Genomic DNA, 18,317 nt, shown 5'->3' on the forward strand with positions numbered 1-18,317 from the left:
TTGTGAAAATGTTATAAAAATCAAAATCTGTGAAAGTGTTACAAATTTTATATTAAGTACTTTATATAAAGCATTTTAATGTGTTTTCCTTTTTTTTCATACTTTCACAAGTCATTTAATTCTTCAAGTCTTATCTGCCTTTAAAATAAAAATCCCCTTATATTTCTAAGTTCTAAATTTCACTCTCCATCAAGTGTGTTCATAGTGTTCTATAATGCTAAGAAAGCATCTCTGTAGCAGAAAAGACAGGTACACTATTTCACAGGTTCAGAAGTGTCTCTGACTTCAGGTTCATTCAGTGTGCTGAAAAGTCCCCTCAGAATGTCTAGAAAAGCTTCTTCCTTCCTCTGTATCTACATCTTTCAATATCTCACTTCTTTTTTAAAAAAAATTTATTGAAGTATAGTTGACTTACAGTATCATATTAATTTCTGCTTTACAGCATAGTGACTCAGTTATACATATATATATATATAAATTTCCATATTCTTTTCTATTATGGTTTATCACAGGATGAGTATCTCACTTCTTTTCAAGACCCCTTCAGTAGTCACTTTTTGATGGAAGCCTACCATAACATCTAGTCTGAGTTATTCTAATTCCCTGCTCTGGGCTCCTGTTGCCCTTTCCACATATTAGTATACAATAAGGCTGTTCTCATATTATACTGTAATTTTTCCTTTTCAAATCTGTTTTCTAGCCTACAAATACTATCATCTTGATTGTCCTGTGTGACTGACGAAGAGGATGCTTGTTATATATTGATAGATTCCTTTTTAAATTTAATGAATCAGTCAGCTATTTAATATAAACTCACCCCTTGATTTTACAGCAGAGACAACCCAAAGAGCCCAAGTGAGTTGTCCAATATTACACAGCAGATCACAGGCAGATCGAGACTGGAACACAGGTGTCTAGGTTCTAGGTTTTGTGTTCCCTCTGGGTGGATGATGAATGATCTGTGCTTGGAATGCCAGCACAATGAAGGGTTTGACACTATCATTGTGGGTAAGCACAAAGATATTATTCCTATCTGATCTTCATGCAATGTAAAATATTTTTAAAAGGTAAAAAAAGTTTTAAAGGATTATTTACAATGGAAGTGAATATGAAAATTTCCTATTCATTAGCAATGCCTTTTGAATGCATTAATAAGTACATTCTGTTTCTCTGCTGACGCCTTTGTAAACCTTTCATGGTAGTTGATGAGTAATTATTTTTGTCATGGGTGATCTCTACTCTATGGGTCACTGTTTCGTGTACTAAAGCTGTAATGTGGAATTCTCACTGTCTGTTAATTTTTGTCATTGCACCCTCCAGGTTTCATTGCTTCAGACATGACATCAAGACACTCCAGTACACAGTTGTGGTTAATCACACATTATCATGAAATGGGATCGCTTTACGACTATCTTCAGCTTACTACTCTGGATACTGTGAGCTGCCTGAGAATAGTGCTGTCCATAGCTAGCGGTCTCGCACATTTGCACATAGAGATCTTTGGGACCCAAGGGAAACCAGCCATTGCTCATCGAGATTTAAAAAGCAAAAACATCCTGGTTAAGAAGAATGGACAGTGTTGCATAGCAGATTTGGGTAAATTTTTTAAAGTATTTTTTAATTTACTGTTTTAACTTTTGTCATGTTCCCGTTTAGCTGGGTTGCATCTTTTTCTCTCCTAACAGTTATGGAAAATTTCAAGAATGCAAATTGAAATGGCTTCATGGTGAACACCTGTATATCTACCACCTAGATTCTCCCATGAACATTTTACTGTTATCACATATCCAGCCTCCTATTTATCAGTACACCTCAAATCTCTGGTACATTTCAAAGTCAACACAGACAAAAGAGCCCTTCCTTCCAGTGGCTTCAGCATACTCACCACTGTATCATTCACTGGGAGTTTTTGTTTACTTTTTTCTTTTCAGGTAAAATTTACATTTCACATTAATTGCACAGATCTTAACTCTCAGAGTTTTGACAGAAGCTGTAAAGTCCAAATCCCTGTCGAGATACAGATCTTCCTGTTATCCTAGAAAGTCAGTTTGGGCTGGTTCAGTTCGTTCCTGCCCCAGCCCACCCTGAGAGGCAACCACTACTGGTGCCTTCTGATTTTACAAGCCTTTATAGAAAGTAGGTACACACATGTAAATCCAGGGCTGATTCATATCAGTGTATGGCAGAAACCACTACAGTATTGTAAAGTAATTAGCCTCCAACTAATATAGATAAATGAAAAAAAAAAGAAAGTAGGTACACAGTTAAATAACCTATGGAATGAGTTTATCTTTAAAATGGTATCTAAAATTGTTCTTCTGTAACCAACGCAAAATTATATAAAGCAAAGGTGGTGGCGGGGGTGAGGCGGGGGAATCTCCAAACCAATTTACCATTTGCTCTTCTGAGATATCTCAGTCTTAGGTGGTAGAGTGATGCTTAATGTAGATTTAATTGCATTATAAATAAGATAATTTTCATTTATAGTGGCATTCTATATAAAACCTACTTACCCTAGACCCGTAGAATATTGGCTGAATGATAGGCTAATGAGAATTGAATTGTAATACTGGGTCTTCATTTCAGTGGACTATTGGGGATGCCCACTCTACTTGGATAAAAAAATGTGTATCTTATTTTCATATCATTGTAGGTCTTGTAGGTATGCTAATAAAGGTTTAGGCAGTATGAGCTCTAATTACATAAATGATAAAATTGTTATTAAACACAAAGTATTTGACATATCAGAAAATTTTCTTTCTTTGGAATCCCTTTAAAGTCCTTGTGTTCATGCTGAGAAATTATTTTACAGTGTTTTCCAAGTATGAGAAGGCATGACACATTTTTGTTGTGGCAAGCTGTGGTGTAGAAGACTGTTACGGCTATGGCAGGAGTTAGGAAGCTAAGGTGATGTGTGTTTCAGTACTGCTGAATGTACTGCTCAGTTATTGAGCAGTAGTTTTGTGCAGGTCCTTGAATCTGTTTACCTGCCCTAATTGCTGACCTGCTTATACTGAGTGCAAGAATGGGGAGCTTAGCAAGGGGGACTTCAGTGTTTGATACTGTGCCTTGTATTTCTCTGTTGTTTGAAACTTTTATAATAGTGTGTTCATGTATTAATTCATGTTACTAAAAGTCAATTATGCCTCACACGATTCTTATGTAAGATTCAGAAATTTTATAAATGCTTTGCAAATAATCACTTAAATGGTAGATGCTGTTACAGTCCAGAGACCAAGGGAATATGGGCAGACTGAGGCAGCTGTTGGTTTTGGTTTATGGGACTTGGGGGAAATTTGCAGCAAACCCAACTGATTAATTATTTAATTACATTTATTTTGGCCTACAGCCCTCCAGTTGGATTCATGGTTTCAAACACAACTTTGTGTTTTAAGGGGTCATTGTTCAGGGAAGTAGATCAGTAGTACGGGAGATAGTTCCTATGCGACCACAATTTATATTAGCTTTTTACTTTATACCTAGAAATTAAGAGTCACTATTATGTTGTTATTAATATTGCAAAACTACCAGTATTTTAGCAAAAATACCAGTAATGTATTTTCCTAACTTTTGATTATAAAAAAATTCAAACATAAAGACTGAAAAAATAGTTTGATGATCATTCATATTGACAACACCTAGATTCAGCAGTTACTAAAATTTTGCCAAATTTCCTTTATCTATATGTGGCTGACTGTATATACTTGCAAATTCATTAGAAAATAAACTGTAGACGTCACAACTCTTTACTCCTAAATGCTTCAAAATGCACCCCCTAGAAATACTTTTCTTCCATAATCATACTTTATCACACCTAAAAGTTACTGATTATTCTTAATCATTTAATATCCATCTTGAAGTTTTTCCAGTTTTTTTGAAATAGGAATTGAGGCACATTTCATTTGGTTGGTTTGTCTCTTTAGTTAGTTGTAATTACTGATTATTGGGAAACAAATTACCTCTAAAACTTAGCAGCTCAGAAGAACACAAATTTATTTTCTCACACAGTCAGTCAGCAGTCCCAGAACAGCTCGGGTCTGTGGTTCTGGCTCAGGATCTTAGAGGGGTAACAGTCAGGCCGTCAGTAAGGGCTGCAGGCATCTGAAGGCTTGCGTGGGGCTGGAGGGAACCCCAGGACGGCTCACTCTCATGGCCGCTCACGCACATGACACGCTCAGTTCCTTATCTTATGGTCCTGCTCACTGGGCTACTGGAGTATCCTCCAGCACTATGAATGCCCCCAGAGAGCAAACAGGAAAACATACGCCTTCTATGTTCTAATCTTGAAAATAACACACACTTTTCTGCCATGTTGTCTTTGATGGTCCAGCCCACGCTCAAGGCATGGGGAATTAAGTTTCTCCTCTTTAAGGGAGAAGTTTCAAAACACTCATGGATATATTTTTAAACCACCACAGCTAGCATCTCTATGCTTATTTAAGCTGCACTTGTTTTGTATTCTGTTATCTTGACTGTTTGGTTCTGGAAATGGTGGAGGGGCATATATGATTTGGGAAATGTCCATAGTAGCTGTGGAATCTTAGGATTGATTATAAAATTAAGGGAAAGAGGAACCAGTCTGATTGAGTCAAATGCAGTTGCCAGTGTCTCTGGGAATTATTAAGGCTGAGATGACATGCAAGCTATCTCCCGGCTTTACGTGGAGTCATCATCCCACCCATTCAGAGCCATGCACTGGGTGGAGAAGCAACCTCCACAGATGACCTGAGGGATCCCCACTGGGATACAAACGTTTACACAGCCTGCTAACTCCACTCTGGCAATTTTCATTATTCTCAGTGTCAGAGAAATCATTTTCAGTTGGTCTGCCTATGCATCAAAAATTTCATTCTCAAATAAACCATGCATGTATCTGTCCCTTGGTCTGTGAGGAATGTGGGTCTCTTTAATTGGCTGAGGAGTTCTGAAATGAGTCCTGGTTTAAGACAGTGCTTCGAAACCATTTAACATGAGAGCTGGGCTTTGAATCTGGGGTCAGCTTAGTGTTCTCTGTATGTACGTGTGGCTGTGGAGAAAAAAGCCCGTGGGTTTGGTCCAGGCTACGTTCAGATGGAGCTTCCCAGGTGGCTCAGTAGTAAAGAATCCACCTGTCAATTCAGGAGACGTGGCTTTGATCCCTGGGTTGGGAAGCTCCCCTGGAGAAGGAAATGGCAACCCACTCCAGTATTCTTGCCTGGAGAATCCCACGGGCAGAGGAGCCTGGCGAGGTACAGTCCATGGGCTCGCAAAGAGTCGGACATGAATGAGTGACTAAACAGTAACAGTTGTTCAGATGAGCGGTCCTTCTTTAGGGACAGAGCAGGGCCCGGAGGAGTCGCCTCTTTGTGTAGTGATAAATTAACTCAAAGTCCCTTCTTCAAACGGTCTGAAGTTTGTTTGGAGACCAGTGGGAGTTGTACTGGAGCTTGAGAGCTTAATTTGCTCCTTGTTAAGTCATTTTGAGGCTCCCATTTAACAAGTGAGTCTGTTTTCTTGTGGGTTTTGAACACCAGCTTCATATTGGTTTGGTGTATTACTGACTCAAAACTTTTTGTCTCTGAGGTTCCTATATTAACCTATTACACCCAGGGCGTTTCTGGCATCAGCCCCACTTCCTGCTCTCACCTAAGTCATCACAACAGCACTCCAGGGATGATGACTGGGGTGGTGGGGGTGGGAGATGGCGCAGTCACCTTGGGCGCCACAAGAGGGCGCTGTTGACTGGGGTTGGTTTGAAAACCTCCTGCAACCCTCCGTGAGAAAGGGAGTGGGTTGACACTGTTGTCTTCTTCCTTTTAGGCCTGGCAGTCATGCATTCCCAGAGCACCAATCAGCTCGATGTGGGGAACAACCCCCGTGTGGGCACCAAACGCTACATGGCCCCTGAAGTTCTCGATGAAACTATCCAGGTGGATTGTTTTGATTCTTACAAGAGAGTCGATATTTGGGCCTTTGGACTTGTCTTGTGGGAGGTGGCCAGGCGGATGGTGAGCAATGGTAGGTAACCGATCTCATATAATGTTGTCTGAGTCCTCTTGATCCTGCTACCTTTAAAAGGGCAAAGGGAATATTAAGTCCACATGGTTCCATGAATCGTATTTGTGAAGCTGTCGGCATTTATATTTGATTTATGGCTGGTCGGTGGAAGGCGCATAAGGGCAGTCTGTTTTAACTGCATAAAAGGAAATGGTGGTAGAAAAAGTATTTCTGCAAGAGACTACGTATTCCTTGATTGTTGGTATTTTTCCTTCAGTCTGTATTTTTCTTCTTTCCTCCATCCTCATGATTCTGTCTTTCTCCCATCCTTCCTGCTCCTCTGCTCTTTTCCCAAGTGATGTTTATCATGAGGAGAATGCTCAAGTAAATCTAAGGATGAATCTTGCTATTGTAGATACGTTTACTTTCAAGTTTGGATTATTGAGAAGAGACTCCGGTTGCACACTAGGAATTCACTCCTTTGTAAGAGGCAGGCTGTACTTGCTGAGTAAGTGAAGTTTACATTTAGGAAGCTCTGAAGAGGAGGCTCATGCTGGTCCTTGTATAAGTTTCATGAAATGGTGGTGTTTGCCTTAGCCACTAGGGAAGCACATATTTGTTGATAATTCTTAACCTATATTCCCTACCATAACCTTTCACCTCCATCTTTCTTATCAGCCAAAAATACAAAAAATGCACTGTTGAACTTTAAGTTTACTTTAGTAAACTTAAATTATTGCATTCTGGAGGCAATACCTATTCTCATTCAAATACAACACGTGCCTCATCTACCCACAAAGCGGGTATCAGAGCAGCATCTCTCAAATCCACTAAATCGACCTCTTCACACCTTCACAACTGGAAGTCTTACTTCACAGAGGACACATCTGGAAATTGTTCTCAGAAAGCAGAAGAAAATGCTATATATTTAAACTGATACTCATTTTTAGGAGATGCTCTGCGTTCCTGGGACCCACTGGAATCCTAGATTTAAAGTATTAAAGAATGCATGGAGTCGCTAACACATACTCCATCTCACCTTCCACTGATACTTTCTTGTAATGATTGAAATTCTTGGGGTAACCATAATTTTCTAGAAGAACACAGCCAGAGACTAGGAGGTTCTGTGAAGTGGAATTGGGGTAACATAACATAGTTTTAGTATGTAATAATTTAAATTGGCAAGCCTTTGTGGTAGCATTCCCTCCCCCTCCCCACCCCCCCCACCCCCCAGCAGAGTTTTAACAAACTCTCTAAGGGTATCAGAGCCCTTGTTTCAGATTAAGCATAAACACACAAAAATTGTAACCTAACAGTTCTTTTAAAGATTTTTTTTTTTTGGATGGAGTCATGAACATTTTCTTGGTAATTGTTTCTCAATTGTTGGGAGCTACTGACTTGCATTTTGTGCCATTCAAGCGCCTTGAGAATTGTTTGCAACAGAGTGATTGTTTTGCTGATGTATAAAGTTCTGTCTGAACTTTGCCTGAAATTGCACAGCGACTTCATTTCCCCATGCCCCTCCCTAATAATTCTTGAGAGGCTTAGAACTGAAAATCAAATTCTAATTAGTTTATCTTAAACACGTTAGAAAAGGATTGGTGTCATAATAAACCGTGTGATGGGAAACTTGCCCCAGATGAAGAGGAAGTTAATGTTCCAGGGCCAGGATGGTAGCAACCCAGCTGTGGGTGCTGGAGCTGTGCCAGGCCAGCCTGTGTGATGAAAGCCGAACTTGGCAGAAACTCGGGACTTGGGCTTTGTAAGAACTCGTGTTGCAAATTCGTTCCTGTGTCACAGGCTTAAACCCAAATGGCTTTTGAAGATCAGCGGTGATTAATAGGAGTCAGTTGGAAATTAGAGTCATTGGTTTAAAATGGTAGCTCAACAAAGAATAGTTTTCTCAATCTATCTTCTAACATTATTTCTGAAAATCGTGAAGGGTAGAGGGAGAGAGACTATTTTGGATGTTTTCTGATTTACTGATCTCCTACTTACATCATGGTTTAGATTGTTCTCTGTTTCCTAAAAGTTTGTGGGTTGAGCTGCTGTTCTGTGGTTTGATTTTTAGGGGGCGGTAAGTCTCATTTTATATCAGCCACTGCCCCTTGACAATGACTAATTTGGTATTTTCCTCCTTCTCTAGTTTCCCTTCTCCCATGAATGTGTACATGCACAAAGACAGAAATTAGTTCATCCAAGCTCAAACTTGCGAGTGTTCAATGCTGCTTGCAGATAGATCTATTAATATTTAGTAGTATTATTACTGTCCCCAAACAGAAAAATGAGTAGGATTTGCCTTTGCCTTCCAACATTCATGTTTCTTTCGCCTTCTTCTTTATGCAACCATGTGTGTGTGTGTGTATATATATATATATATATATATATTTTTTTTTTTTTTACTTAGTTGTAATTCTGTAATTCTTAGATATAATCTGTGTCTTCTTCATTTGTGTATTTTAATGTTCATCTATTTTCATTTTTGGTGGTCATGTTAACGGTCAGTTCATGAATTTAACTGTTTCCATGTTGTTAGATATCCCATCTCCTCCATGTGGGGCCAGTAGTAAATGTCTTTGTTCATATAACTTTTTCATTTAGGGAATTATTCTTAATCTGAAAAAAGTAGACCTATTAGGTCAAAGAATATGGATGTTTTTATGGCTTGACACATATTGCCAAATTGCTTTCCATAAGAGTTGTTCTAATTTACAATATCCCGCTCACCCCAGGGTGTGATGTACCTATTTCACTTTCTTACTAGCTTTAAGAACTGACATTAAAAGGATATATATTTTTGAAATTATTGCATATTAAATGTACCTCATTTAAATATATGAATATCTTATCTTAGGAAGGTCATTATAATTATGCGTCCTTTGAGTTCCTGAGTCCATTATAAAAATTGATGACCAGATAGTTCTCCTGGAGCAATACGATCCTCAAGTGAACCATGAGTATAAAAATATGTTGCATTTTATATTTTCATGGGAACTTTACATTTCTTTGCTACTAATAATAAACTTCATGCTGTGTCTGTACAGGAAATGAGAGTTCAGTCCATTTTCGCAGCTGAAATTATCTCAGTAGTGTCTTTTGGAATTTACTGTTTGTGTTTAGTTTGATACTGAATTTGGAATTGGTCAGAAGGAAAACCATTTTCTCACCATTTCTGGGTGAATTTTCTATGTGAATCTAAGGCAGGGTTTTGCTTGGATCACCAATGCTTAAGCTGAAAAGTGTACAGTAGGATCACCTAGAAACACAGACTACTGAACCCACCCCCAGTCTCTGATTGATAGGGCTGGGGCTGGACCCAGGATTTTGTTTTCTAACAGGGCCCCGGGTGATGCTGTGCTGTGGTCAGAGACTGTATTCTTGAGATCCCAGGTTAAAATGGAATATATTATATCAGTCTCAATCAGGCCGGGAAATAAAGACTGTCCCTAGGATGATGATAGAGCCTGTGAAAGCAGGATTTCTTGGTTTGTGTTCTGATACGTGAAACTTGCTCTCTCTTCCAAGCCGAAGCAGGGTTCCTTTCTCCTTTCAGTCTTGTAGCCAGGCCTTGGCCTTTCTTTCTGGAGTTCTGCTACTTCTCTGGCAGAGTACTCTTCCTTTCTTCGTTTAATATATAGTTCTGCAGACACACTGCTTTCTTACTTGGATTCAGTGTGACGTGGAGGCAGAACTTGACATGTGGACACCACAGGTAAGTGGGTGCATCATAGCTCTTCACTTGTGCCATTTAGCTTTGGGTCTGATCAAAATACCTCTAGTTGCCCCAACCAAGCATCCTGCAGCTGTTCCCTCTTGGGATCAGAAGTCCTTTCTCTGAAGCCTCAGCTTTCAGGGTTTAGAACCCTGTATGTAGAAACGACAGAGCTATGTTGCTCTAATACTGGGGTCATCTGCTTATGGCTTTAAAAACTGAAATGATCTTCACTGTCCCTCCTTTGGCACATCTTTGACTGTAGCATCATCCAAGCAGCATGAGCCTCTGTCATACCCTTCACGTGTCTCCTCTTCCCTGCCCACAGAAGGGTTCTGCAGACACACTTCCATTGCCCTGTGACTGGCTTTATTTTGTGATGGAATCCAGTGTGGCAAAAAGCATTTGTATCTTATTGAAAAAGCCCTGCTGGCCAAGCTACATCTCTTAATGGGGTGTGGACTAGGAAATACTTGTTAGAATAAGCTTATGTTTGGCACACATACTTTGGAAAACCTCCTCTGTGAGTCCTCGGGCTGGCCAAGGAAACACGTGTGCGTCTAGTTCCTAAGCACAATGGGCTTGTGTACAGAAACCACAACAACGCGATTTTCTTCAGCAACTTAACATCCAGTGTGTTTCATGGTTTTGTTTCACTACTTCAGTGTCTATTAAGGTTTGAACGAAGGGGAGAAACATATTAGAGAAATTTTTAAGTATTCAAGAAATTTCTTTCAGGTTTATTTTGTCTGAGGCTTTAAGTGTGGGCTTGGGTCTGCCTGAAGTGCGAGAGACCCAGGTTCGATCCCTGAGTTGGGAAGATTCCCTGGAGAAGGAAATGGCAGTCCACTCCAGTACTCTTGCCTGGAGAATCCCATGGACGGAGGAGCCTGGTAGGCTACAGTCCGTGAGGCTGCAAAGAGTCGGACATGACTGAGCAACTTCACTTTCACTTTGGGGCAAGAATATAGAGGTGGAGTAGTAAGGGAGGATTTTTTTCTTGATTCCTGGAATTTTAGGGCCTTGAGTTAAAGGTCTAGACCAGAGGAGGACAGTTAGTTGACCTCATGACAGAATAACGAGAGGCCAGCAGAACTTTACTGAGTGGTGTTTGCTGCTTACTGGTCTCTCTTCCTTGACACACATTTCAGAGCCCGTCCACCAAGGGAAGCCTCTGTGATGTCAACCTCCTAACAGCCCCGGCATCAAGTGAATGATGCATTCTTCTTCTTGTAAGGCCTCCACAGCCAGGAAATGCTTCCAACTCTAGTGGAGCATCTCCCTCTAGGTTGAGGTTTGTGAGATGTAAGGTGTGTGGTTATAGCTTAACTCAGAACATGGCTACGCCTTTGACGTCTCCTCTGACAACTGTAACATTAATCAATGTTTTTAGTAGGGCTCGACTGGGCAGCAGTCTCTGAACCATTTGCTTTGGCTCTGTTTCTTTGCTGGGAATCTCAGTAGCGGAAATGACTTTTAACAGATTTCAGATGATGTGTTTAGTCTTGACTTTGATGTACGTGGTTCCACAGGCCCATGAACTGGAGTGGGGGTAGTGGGATGAGGTCATCGCTGCCACACGTGTACTTTACTTAGCAGAGAACAGAGCTGTCCTTCCAGCTGTGTTCCTGTTTCAGAAAGGTGCACCTCCCTTGGGGAGAAAAAGAGCGTCCCAGCAAGTGCGCCCTGTTGGTTCAGGTGTGACTCTCTGAAATCTCTGGCAGTGAGGCAGGGTCAAGGGGGACTGGGACTGGAACCCCTCGGCTGTCATCACCTTGGCTGTAGAGGGCCATCCATTTGTCTGTCGGTCGTTTTTTATGTGGGCCATGGCATGAAAACTGTGTTTGAAATCCCCGTGAGGAGTGTTAAGCAAAGTAACACAAGTAGATTTTTTTTTTTAAGTAACATTTTTCATTTATTTTTTAAGATACATTTATTTGGCTGTGCTGTATCATAGTTGTGGCATGTGAGATATAGTTCCCTGACCAGGGATCCAACCTCAGCCCCTTGCACTGGGAGCACAGAGTCTTGGCCACTGGATCACCAGGCAAGTCTCAACAGATATATGTTTTTGAATCTTGTTCCTACCATGAAAAAATGCATCTCTGAAAACAGTGCTTCCCAAGATTCTTTCATACACATACTACCTTTATGATCTTTTTCCTATCCAAGTGCCACTTGGACCATTATTTTCTTAATCGTTTGAAATTTTTCAAACAGTTCTTTTTAAAAGGAAATTAATGTCACTACTGGAAGTGGGAAAGCCAACATCCCATGGCATTAAATGGAAGATAATGTTAAAAATACATATATAGTTATTTAATAAGATGAAAAAGTTTTGTCTGTGAACCATTTTCTCACAGGTCATCCCTGAAGGAAACACTGTGTTAACTTACAGAATTTTCTCAGAAGCCAACCATAAAGCACCCTGATTCTCTATAAAGTGGGTTTAGTTGTAATGGTCTAATTTCTGAAGGGTTTTTTAATTCCTGTAGGCATTAACTGTTAATGGTAGCACTCTGTATGTATGTAGGTGCTGGGGGTTCTCTTTCCCTCACCTGTCACTTGGATGTGTCCACCCAAGTTGTGGGGCAGTGGAGAGAGTGTGACATGGAGTGAGCCCACTGTTGTGATGAGATGTACGCACTGCCCCATTTTGGGCTTGGTGGGCAGAGATCTAGAATACAAACAGGGAAGTGGATTCTGGGTTGGTTTGTATTATTTTTTCTTTTGATTAATTATTGGATATTGGAGTGTAATTGCTGCACGGTGCTGTGTTAGTTTCTGCTACCCCATTAAGTGAATCAGCCACATGCATACATACATCCCCTGTCCCACCCCCACTCCCCATCCCACCTCACTTGGTCATCACAGAACCCCAACCTGAGCTCCCTGCACTATACGGCAGCTCCATGCAGGTATCTTTGCGTGGATATCTTCAGATTGTTCAAATTATAACTAAGTCTACAACCCCTTATTATCTGCAATTGAAAAAAATCCCCCAAACTTTGAAAGCCAAATGGTTTGGGTATGCAGGATCGCGAGGAAGGCCTTGTTTCTGGACACTTGCACTTTCAGAAAGACCCCTCTGGTGTTTCATGTGGTTTGAAGCCCTGTCCAGGGCATTCTTGAAATCGTGATGTGTCCTTTACAGATGTTGGAACTAAGGCCTGGCAATTAAGGCTTTTACTTAGGACCAGGCAGTGAATTAATGCCAGGGATATTGTTGGTAAAGGTATATTTGCCCCAGAGAAAAATATCACTTAGACATATGTCCAGGAATAAAACTGTATAAATCAGATGCACATGTCCAACGTTGTGGGGGAAGAGGTTATGGATAATTTCTCTGATTCTTTCTGTGGCTCTTGAAGTTTCACCCCCCTAAAGTGAAGAAGCAAGGCCTGGCAGGCTTTGTCCCTCCTTGACCACTCTTGAAGCGCTCCTCTCCTGTGCGCTCCTCGATCCTTTGTTGCTGTGCCACTTCTTTGGCACTTGAAGTACTTTATATTTTTAGCCCCCTTTGCTGAATGCACGCTGTTCTCTTCGCTGGCTCACGATTTGGCAGTTGCTTATTGGGTGCTACTGTAAAAGGACTTGAAAGTCCACTTGTTTTCTGGCAGAAGAGGAACAGTTGTAAGTAACTTCCTGCCTCGACAACATGAGTCATTTCACAGCCTAACCTTGATCTCTCACCCACCCCCCCATATGTGCACCCACATCAGCCACAGGAAACGTCCCTGCCCCTCCCCAACATGCAGGGATCGTTGTAAACCCCTTGTCTTTGTCCCGTCTCCCCCCCGTGCCCCCCACCTGGAGTGCCCCCTCTCCTTGGCGTGTTCTCGTCCCGTAGTCTTTCTTGACAATTCCTCTTTCTGTTCCCTCAAGTCTTGGCTCCCAGAAAGTTTGTTAGGCTTCCATGGCACCAGGTTTATTATGTCTGGTACTTACACCACACAGGTGGTGTGGTGTTCATTCTCTAAAATGCCCTGAGCACCGTGTCCCCCACCTCTTCTCCCTACTCCTAGTTTGTATTTTTTTCACATCTTCTTTTCCCATTATTTTGATCACCAACATCACATCTTTATTTGTATATCCTTGGTGCAAAGGACAACCTCTGGATCACACAGTTTAAGGGATTAAAGTAGTTTTTGAGCCAATTTGGAAACTAGCAAGTAAAACTTAGAACGTCTATCTTTGCCTTTCAAGATATATAAAAGGGGTAAAAAAACAATTTTTTTTTAAATAAGATTTCCATTATCCAAGCAAAAAAAGAGAGGGGCTTGTCTTCATCTTCCACTAGAGTTCCTTGAAAACTGAGAGCATGTCTTATATTTTTATCATCCTCAATGTTTAGTATGATGTTCCACACATGGTTGGTATGTAATGTACTTTGAAATAATTGCTTTCCCTGACCTGAGGGAGTTCTAGATGACGGTGGAGTTTAATCCCAGACTTATTTTATTCTGGGGAAGCATGATCAACATTAGATGGAGAGAGTCAACCATTTGTCCAATGGTTGACAAGAGGTGTGACTAAGTCCCAGACATAATGAATTAAATGGTCTCTTTAGACTTGATTCCTTTTGTTAAAAAATGGCTGTTAAAATTAAAATATGGAGAACTATAAACCCAAAAGAAAACATCTTCATATAGTAAAATTTACTGTTGAGTATTCCCAAATTCTGTTTTAAAAATCTAACTGTACTTTTGCATTTACATAAAAATTCAACTTCATAGTCGCATAACCCTTCCCAAGCTGGCTAGACAAATTACTCCCAAATGGCTATTATGCTAGATTTTTAAAGAATGATAAAGTAGGCACAATCCTACTGTTTCATATAAGTTCATGTGGCCCTTATAAAGGTATAAATTATCTTGCAGGTCTGTGTTCAGCTCTGTTTTATGTGATGTCTCCTAGTAATACGTGTATTGAAAAGAATTAAAATATTGTTTGAATGCTTCCTAGGGACCTGACAAGAGTATTAGTAGATAAGGCCTCTGAGATGAAGTATCTTAAGTCATCTTTTGAAAGCAGTGATTTATGCCCAGTCTGAACTGTTTATGATTTGCCAGGAAAGGTTCTAATCCACTGACTAGTACACGTTACAAACACAGTCAAGCAATGTGGGTAAGTTAGATTTTAAAATATCAATTATAATTTTTAAACCTAATTTAGACTACATTCCATTTTTAAAATGTATCTATGAAGTTTAACAAAACTATAGTATTTAACAGATGTTCCTTATCATGACTAATCTTTTCCATAAACGGTTTGTATTTATATGGGATCTGTTAGAACAGCTTCTCACCGTTAATTTCTTTGACAAATGAAAGGAGATTGCAAAACAATTATCTTCCCGTCTGTGCCAATAATCGATCTGGTAGATATTTAGGAACAGAAGTTACATGGAGGAAGAGGGCAGTAAACCAGGGAATCCACTATCCACATTGTTGAGGCCTTTGATGATGGAAGAAAAGTAATGGATTTTCTGGGTTTTATTTCTATAAAGAAAAGAATCCATTTTCTAATTCCAAATTATTTGTTTAAATTTTTCTGTTTGTGGAACTACTTTTCTTTGCAAAAAGTAAGAAACTGATGTAATTTTGCTGGGGAAAAAGATTTCCAAGGCGTTGAAAACCATGCAGGAGCAGAAGCAGAAATTAGCCACTTTCATAATTGCCTGGGAGTGCGGAAGAGTTCATTCTTTTTAGCCATTCTTCTCCTTTCCAAATGACTGTCCTCTGCATTTTATTTTGTGCCTTTGATCTAAGAGGAAATAATAGAGCCATCAAACAGACAGCTGTGAATGACAGAGGGTACTTAGAACATACGGGATGAATGAGGAAATTGTATTTCATATTACATTATTTGCATCCTCTGAAGGGGATGGATTATTTCACAGCAGTGACTTTTTCCCTAATAACAGAAAGGGGTATTTTGCTGATGGTTTTGGATTATTTGCCTCTAGCTCTAGTTCATGGACTGCATTTCATTTCAGTTTATGGTTTGAAGTTACTAGATTCATGTACCTTCTTTAGGTATCTTGACCCTATTTAATCAAAGAGATTCTCTTTGTGTAGTAGTCACATTTTCTTCTAACAGTTGTTGCCCTTAAGTTCTCTGCAGGGCTTCCTTCCTTTGCTTTATTTTCCTTGTATTTTTAAGACCTACCTGTGGCTTTTAGGATCATCTTGAAGTTTGAGGAAGGTGATCAGTGCTTTTTCTTTTTTTTCTGCATTGTATCCTGTGATGCCCATCAATAACACGCTGGAAACCTCTACTCTTTTGCTAACCAACACAATTCTTGTCCATGTATGAAGGTATTGTGGAGGATTACAAGCCACCATTCTATGATGTGGTTCCCAATGACCCAAGTTTTGAAGATATGAGGAAGGTAGTCTGTGTGGATCAACAGAGGCCTAACATACCCAACAGATGGTTCTCAGACCCGGTAAGAGTACTACGCTTGCTTCATTTCAGAGCTATACTGTCTATACATTTGTATACAATTCTATTCATACCAGAGTTTAAGCTGGTAGAGTGATCTGTTCTGTTGCTTTCTCTCCCTATTTTATGTAAAAGGGCTTTAGACCTAGTTGAACAGGTTCACAAAGTGGTCTCATTCTTGAAAGAGCCACATCGATAGATCTTGATAACAAATGACAACATTCACAAGATTTTCTACCCTGGACCAGCTCCAGGAATTGGAAGACTCATTACTATGCCACTAGCACTGGGGCTGCAGTTTCACCTGTAAACCAGGAGACTTGAATTAATGCCTTTAAACTCTTTCTGTCTCTGCATATCTGAAATTCCAAACATAGGCTGTTTAATGCTAACAATCCTTAATTGCTGTTGTTAAGTAGTAAGTAGCAAATCTTAAGACATTGAGAAATGACCCTATTTGCATATTTCAGTATTAACTGAGTTAGTACTGTGGCTTTTAATACCCATAAAAGCATCAAGGGGTCCAGATTGGCCTATGTAATTGACTTGGTAAAGTCAGACGGTAGCCTTAAGACACTCAAGAGTGGCTTCTTTATCAGTGGCCAAGGCTTTGATTATTGTGTAAGGAAGATGTTATCAAGACCTGCAGAGCCCTCAAAATGGTTGACATAACATCTGCCCCACTACTTATTCACTGTGGTGTTGGTTCTTTCTCTCCTCAGACATTGACTTCCCTGGCCAAGCTGATGAAAGAATGCTGGTATCAAAATCCATCTGCCAGACTCACAGCCCTGCGTATCAAAAAGACTTTGACCAAAATCGATAATTCCCTAGACAAATTGAAAACTGACTGTTGACATTTTCACGGTGTCAAGAAGGAAGATCTGACATTGTTGTTGTTGTCCAGCTGGGACCTATTGCTGGCCTGACTGGTTATCAGAACAGAATCCATCTGTCTCCCTCCCCAAATGGCTGCTTTGACAAGGCAGACATCTTACCCGGCTGTGTGCTGGGGAAGACACCAAAACCACCCTAACCTCGCTCAATGACTGTGACCTGGGCATTTCACAAACTGTTCACACTGCAGAGACTTACCGTTGGACAGACAATGTTGCAAATGTAGGGAACTGGAGGAACACAGAGAAATCCTAAAAGAGATCTGGGCATTAAGACAGTGGCTTTGCATATCTTCACAGGTCTCCTAGACACTCCCCACGGGAAACTCAAGGAGGTGGTGAATTTTTAATCAGCAATATTGCCTGTGCTTCTCTTCTTTATTGCACTAGGAATTCTTTGCATTCCTTACTTGCACTGTTACTCTTAATTTTAAAGACCCAACTTGCCAAAATGTTGGCTGTGTACTCCACTGGTCTGTCTTTGGATAATAGGAATTCAATTTGGCAAAACAAAATGTAATGTCAGACTTTGCTGCATTTTACACGTGCTGATGTTTACAATGACGCTGAACATTAGGAATTGTTTATACACAACTTTGCAAATTATTTATTACTTGTGCAGGTAGCAGTTTTTACAAAACTGCTGCATGCATATGTTAAAGCTTATTTTTATGTGGTCTTATGATTTTATTACCAAAATGTTTTTAACACTATACTCTGAAATGGACATTTTCTTTTATTATCTGTTAAATTCACATTTTAAGTGCTTCACATTTATATGTGTGTAGACTGTAACTTTTTTTCAGTTCATATGCAGAACGTATTTAGCCCATTACCCACGTGACACCACCGAATATATTACTGATTTAGAAGCAAAGATTTCAGTAGAATTTTAGTCCTGAACGCTGTGGGGAAAATGCATTTTCTTCGGAATTATCCATTATGTGCATTTAAACTCTGCCAGAAAAAAAAATAACTATTTTGTTTTAATCTACTTTTTGTATTTAGTAGTTATTTGTATAAATTAAATAAAATGTTTTCAAGTCAAAGTGAATTTTGTTCAACATAAAAAAAGATCTACATATTATAAAGCATTTTCTTATGGAAACAGAAGCACAAAACTAATTTGTAAGTCAAATTTGCATAAGTCTATTAACGAACTTTAAGGTTCTAAGGAGGATGCCTCCATCTTAAATTTGGTACCAGAAAATTTAAACTTGGTGGGGTGGAGGGGGTGCAATTTTATTTTTTTCTTAGATCTGTTGCCGCTACTACAAAGCTGGGGA

The 18,317-nt window shown here is 39.9% G+C and overlaps 1 protein-coding gene across 3 annotated transcripts in view; it reads left to right on the forward strand.

Annotated features, from left to right (window-relative positions):
• Positions 1–18,085, forward strand: part of ACVR1 (activin A receptor type 1) — a 127,594-nt gene extending 109,509 nt beyond the window's left edge. For all 3 annotated transcript variants that reach the window (XM_061135496.1, XM_061135498.1, XM_061135497.1), the window contains 4 exons: positions 1,321–1,596; positions 5,800–5,997; positions 16,009–16,139; positions 16,858–18,085. In XM_061135496.1, the coding sequence (XP_060991479.1) occupies positions 1,321–1,596; positions 5,800–5,997; positions 16,009–16,139; positions 16,858–16,992 (740 nt within the window). In that variant the 3' untranslated portion in view covers positions 16,993–18,085. The remainder of the gene's footprint in view (positions 1–1,320; positions 1,597–5,799; positions 5,998–16,008; positions 16,140–16,857) is intronic.
• The last annotated feature ends 232 nt before the right edge of the window (positions 18,086–18,317 follow it).

Source organism: Dama dama, chromosome 33, assembly GCF_033118175.1.
Source record: "Dama dama isolate Ldn47 chromosome 33, ASM3311817v1, whole genome shotgun sequence".
Lineage (NCBI taxonomy): Eukaryota > Metazoa > Chordata > Mammalia > Artiodactyla > Cervidae > Dama > Dama dama.